The sequence below is a fragment of the Barbus barbus genome (genome assembly GCF_936440315.1).
Source record: "Barbus barbus genome assembly, chromosome: 20".
In the NCBI taxonomy this organism is placed as follows: domain Eukaryota; kingdom Metazoa; phylum Chordata; class Actinopteri; order Cypriniformes; family Cyprinidae; genus Barbus; species Barbus barbus.
In genome coordinates, this window is record NC_136748.1 from 9482161 (window position 1) to 9488160 (window position 6000).

Sequence of the window (6000 nt, forward strand, 5' to 3'; positions counted from 1 at the left end):
GACTATAGCATTTCTGTCCTAAGCAAATGGCCAAATATTAAAGATTAAGTGTACATTTGAATTAAATGGTGCTTGGTCAATATTAAACAAGGATTAGATCCACAGTAATGTGTAAAAACAATCGTCAGGCCTTTGTTGCAATGCGTAATGCACATTAGCTCTTATAATACATTATGTACTTTAACAGTTTTGTTCAATTAATTAATTGATTTTATATATATATATATATATATATATATATATATATATATATATATATATATATATATATATATATATATATATATATATATATATATATATATATATATATATATATATTTTATTATTATTATTATTATTTATTTTTATTTTTTTTTCAGAAATACTGCACATTTACATTTTCCACCTAAGTAAATTCTGGTAAATAATATTTCTGGTAAATACTCCTTTAAAAAGTGTTTTTTGATTATAATTGTATTATTAGTAGACTGGAGCACGTGGATATGTTGTCATTCTCACACTATAATACTGAACTTTGATTTCAGTGATTTGGACTTGCTTCTTGCACTCTGTTGCACTTTACTTTTACTTTAAAAAAAGGATTTCATAGAAATTTGGAATATGAAAATCTAAATATGAAACTAAATTGTCAGAAGGTTCACAAGGCTGATTCATTCAGAAACAAAGCAATTCCCTGTCTTTTATAAACTGGTAATTGAATTGTTCACTCTATAACCCTTCATTGAACAAATGCTGAATCTTTTACTGCTGTATTTATTTCAAACCTTTTCTATTGCCATCTAACTGCATTTCAATAGGCCACATGATGCAGTGAATGAGTGGACTATCAAGTCGTGTTTGTTTGTTTTTTGCAAAGTGAGTAACATACTCAATGTGGACTCACACATTGTTAAAACAACAATTATTGTACAGCCCTATTATACACAAACAGGTGTCAGTTTGGTAAACTGTATTTTAATGTAAACAATGGTGAATCATATTAAGAAGCAGAGGTTGTGATTACTATAATGTTAATGTATAATATTATTGTCCACAGGAGCTTGAAGCCATACGAGATGCACTAACGCCCACTCTGGTCTGTGTTGCTTCTAAAATCGGAGACATTGAAGCTTTAGATGCCATAAGGGAAATGGTAAGATATTGATACCTGTTCAAATCTTCCTCAGTATTTAGACATTAGAGTTCATTTGCAGTTATTATTTAGAAAATATTGGTTTATTTTCAAAATTTGAAATACCTAATATGCTGCAGATATGTTAAACCATGCTTTTATGGGTTATGCAGGTTCTAGTCAGCCCTGCAATTTTTGTATCTGAATATATTAAGTGATCTAGGAGCATTCAAACAAGGTTTGCTCTACCAAATGTAGTCCAGCAAAACACGATACAGAACGTGACTAATGTTTTCTATATAGGGTATTGACTTGAGCATGGCAGATTATGATGGCCGCACTCCCCTTCACATCGCCGCGTGTGAGGGCCATCTGAAAGTGGTGGAGTATCTGCTGGGTAAAGGGGCCACCGTCTATGCCAGGGATCGCTTTGGTGATACACCTCTTCGCAATGCTATTCGTTTTAGGTAAGACTGATTTTAGTGTCCAAATGCTTTTTGAGACCAACAGAAGTTATTTCTTTAAGACGAGCTAGACTGGTGGTTTTTAACTGATGGGTTGTGACCCAGAAAAATCAGTTTTCGCAGGGCCATAGACAGCAGGAAAAAAAAACATTGCTAAATGCAACTCACCATATCATCATTCATATTTAGGATAGTGTTTACTTGCCTTCCATTCCGAAAGAGTATGAATTACTTTCTTCCTTCAAACACAAATGATGAACTCCAAGGTAAAGTCAATTAAGACATATGTGACTGCAAATGAAACCTTTCTATGTCTGTAGGCATAAGGATGTTGTGAAACTGCTGAGGAAGACTGGAGCTCATTTTTCCCGGGAGGAAATGGAGGATGCTGGAACGGAGTTGTGCAGGTCTCATTTTTTTCTTATAGCTTTTATAAACTTGTGGGCACAGAAATTTGATAGATAGCACAAATGTTTTTTATTATTAATTTATTTATTGCTATTCTTACACTTAGAGTGGTTTTCCAAATGGTACATTAATATCAGTTCAAAAATATACATATGAATTAACAGCTCAGTGTATTGAAGACATACCAGAACTGGTCATCTCCTGTGTTGATCCTTGCTTTAGAGCTTCTAATGTGTGTTTTCCAGTCTTGCGGCGAGTAGCGACTTAGAAGGATTGGAGATTTGGCAGTTAGCCGGGGTTGATATGACCATGTGCAGTTATGATGGACAGACGCCCATTGAAGTGGTGAGTTTATAGGGATTTGTATGAAATAAAGAAATTATAACCAAACAATTAATACCTTCAGTGATGTTTCATTCATATAGCTTTATGAATAAACTTGCAAGACATTTTGATGTAGTGTTGCATTGGCTAAAAATGTTTTTGTTGTTTTCTTCAGGCAAGAGCCACTGGATGTGAGGAGGCTGTTGAGTTCTTAAAGGCTACTCTTTACCAAACTCAGGTATGGAACATAAAGTAACTAACGAACACACACACACACACACACACACACACACACACACACACACACACACACACACACACACACACACACACACACACACATATATATATATACATATACATATACATTTTTTTTTTTTTTTTTTTTTCAGTTATTATGATATTATCTTCAACTTCATGCTTAGACCACAATTGGAAATTTTTGAATTTGAGTGGTTTATTTTAAATGGTTCTGTAGTATGACATGCATTCCATCAAAGCTGCATCATGCATAAGGTGCGTGCTGTTTGAAATATTAATTTTATATAGCATGTGCATTACTAAATTAAGTACAACTGAAATACACTGTATATGCCTACCTTTTCACAGACTGATACATTTGAAGTATTTACCAGATACATATATTATATTTATAAGGTAGACTAATAAATATTATATATTAAGTATTCTGAACATAAATATTAAGGGGTTTCAGAATAACTAAGCTTTATTTATTTTTTTATAATTGATCTGTATACTGATACGCTTAACCTTTCAGCATCAGACAGATGAGAGTAATGAGGTAAAAACAGTTTGTCATTTCACTCAGAGTAAAAATAAAAATACATCTGTCATTTCATTTCATGTTGAAAAAAAATCTCTATGTATATACACACAATTCTAAAAAATGTGCATGCTTCAGAGTGATGTGGAAGTGCTTGGTTCATTGGAAGGGTTGTGAGTTCATCTCTCACAGAAAAACACTACAGGTTTTGGCATACAGTAATTAATAGCTTGAAAGGCATCTTTCATTACCTTTAGATACACAGTGAGTAAGTGGTCCTGTATTGTAAACATCCATCGCTGTGTTGAAGACTTGTAAGTGTATGTGCTCATGTTCAGTCTTTGTGGCATGATTGGTGTGTATGTGAAGTTAGCAAAAATCAACAGCTAAGTTAACAAAAAATCCCTCGTCTTTTTCTTGCAGCCAGTATTTGAGGAGGAGGTAAATTTGTGTTGAGCTGTATAGCATTCAGTGCACAGGTGCAGTCGTAGTTTACACTGAGCTGTGCTGTGATTGGACAATGTTCGTCCATTTTTATGTTTATAAATCAGCAAAAACGTAACTTGATTGTGCATAAGCTGATGCATTAATATTTCACAGATGGAGACGTTGGTCTGGACGGAACAGAAAATAGTGTTGAAAACTGCTTGAATGTTTTCTTAAAAAGAAAGTTGATAAACTGATAAATCCTGTGACTGCAGTCTGCATTTTGCACATTGATCATTGCATAACTATTTTAATTTTTTTTGCATTTAAAGTGTGAAAGTCTGCTTGTATTACATTATTCTCTGTCTGTTCTCTAGAATGGCGAGCATGTCGAGTTTACCGCTTGTCCAAGATCCTGAGGAGGCCGTCCTGCTAGCTGTCACTTTTTGCCATTATCGTCCATCTAGTTTTTAACCTAGCCTATTGCAGATTTTCCTGACTTGAACAAACATCCACCTAAAACATAAAAAGCACAAGCCATACCTTTTAAGTCCATCCCTCTAAAGCAGTAAGCAATCAGTTAAGAATGTATTGTGATGATGAACAATCATAAAACAATCATACTATCACACTATTTATGTACAAGCACATGATTCAGACTTTCAGTACAAGGTACTGTAAATGCTGATATTAAACAATATACCTCATTTGTATATATATTTATTGTTTAGATTTAGAATGAATTTAGATATTTGTAGCTGTCAGGACTAATGCTGTTGTCTTCATTCAGTGTTCTTAATGTGTTCACATGTATCAGATTCAGTATCACCTCAGTGCTGTCACCTAAATGTGAATGTATTCTAAAAAAGCAAATACAGTTGTGACCACAGTGAGGAGAAAGGATGCATACTGTACTATACGAAGAAGCTTGATGGTTCAAAAGTTATACATGTAAAATTAAAACAACCAGTTGCCCTCTGAGTAACTATCAAAAACAGTCTGCTTGTAATCCAAAATGTAGTGGAACATCAGTGTTTTCTTGTTCTTTATTTTTGTTCGTCTGCAATTCAGTGTTTTGTATTCATACGTATTCATGGTTGAATTTTAGTTCACCTCAGAAAATGTTTCAATCAAATTGTTTTATTCTTCTGTTTTTATTTGTTGTAGCAATAAAAAATAGGAAAGCATATGTTTATGCTGTTGAAACATGCAAATCAACATGTACTGTGTTTTTGTAGTGTCATTGTGACATTAAAAAGACAATAAATGTGTTTTGTTGCAAAAATGTAATATGCATTTCTCATGTGCGAAGAGAAAATGATTAAAGTGTCCAAAAGTACATAAATTATATTTCACATTATAATATAGTGTGCAAGGTAAAGTTATAAAGAGAAAGTCAAAGACTACAAAGTATAGATTTGTATTTATTATAGAATTGTATTAATTGCTGATACTAACTTGCTTTAGGAAGGCTGATTGTGCTGAAAAGGCTCATTCAGAATTTTTTCAATTCTGTTTGTTAATTCTAGTTGCACAGAAGTTCAACCTTAATGGTTAAACAAACAATAAGAAAACATTTAGAGCTGTTTCTCCCCTGTAGCCCAAGGAGGGTGCTGTTTCTTTATCTTTTCAACATGTTCCTCCAATAGTGCTGGTTCAGTAAGATTTATTTATTGAAAAAAAAAAATCTAAATCTATTTATTAAATAAATGCTGTTCTTTTGACCCTTCTATTTATCATAGAATCCAAGCAAACAAATAAATACAAATTTATCACAATTTTCCACAAAAGTATTGAGCAGCACAACTGTTTTCAGCATTGATGAAGAAACGTTACTTGAGCACTAAATCAGCATTAGAATGATTTCTAAGGGATCATATGACATTTAAGACTGAAGTAATGATGCTTTTCAGATTTTATTACATTTAAAAATATATTAAAAAGTCATTTTAAATTGTATTTTTTCCCACAATATTTCTGTTTTACTGTATTATTATTTAGCAGGTTAGTAGAAATTAACATTCGCATAATAAAAACAGTAATGAATTAACAATGGACTTTTTTTGTTTTAAACTGACATCAATAGATGAATAATTGATGTAAAAATGTTACCTAATGCATTACTACTTAACAATTGTAACAAGTTACGTTATATTAATGTTATATTAGGATTAGAGTTTTGAAGAATTGCCACAGATGACTGATTAACGTGCTAAAGAAAGACCGCTGATCAAATGACTAATAATTAAAGGTGATTTATTTTGTGAATGACTTGTCAACACACCGTCGAGCAAAAACAACATCATTGTCTCTCTTCGTCTCATTCATACCCATAGCAACATTGTTTGGTAAATGATACTTTGTGATTTAAGCACATTGTTTTCTTATGGCACCCTTTCATTTAAATGATCACAAGCATATGCTTGGGCTCATCCGAGGGGACGCTGCTTTGAACAGTTGGGCCTCGTGTGTGTGTGTGT

General features: G+C 32.8%; 1 protein-coding gene across 2 annotated transcripts in view; it reads left to right on the forward strand.

Annotated features, from left to right (window-relative positions):
* LOC306886332 (60 kDa lysophospholipase-like) overlaps positions 1 to 5568 on the forward strand; it is a 28780-nt gene extending 23212 nt beyond the window's left edge. For both annotated transcript variants that reach the window (XM_079443370.1, XM_079443371.1), the window contains 6 exons: positions 1040 to 1135; positions 1418 to 1581; positions 1899 to 1985; positions 2232 to 2331; positions 2486 to 2548; positions 3898 to 5568. In XM_079443370.1, coding sequence (XP_079299496.1) covers positions 1040 to 1135; positions 1418 to 1581; positions 1899 to 1985; positions 2232 to 2331; positions 2486 to 2548; positions 3898 to 3939 — 552 coding nt within the window. In that variant the 3' untranslated portion in view covers positions 3940 to 5568. The remainder of the gene's footprint in view (positions 1 to 1039; positions 1136 to 1417; positions 1582 to 1898; positions 1986 to 2231; positions 2332 to 2485; positions 2549 to 3897) is intronic.
* The last annotated feature ends 432 nt before the right edge of the window (positions 5569 to 6000 follow it).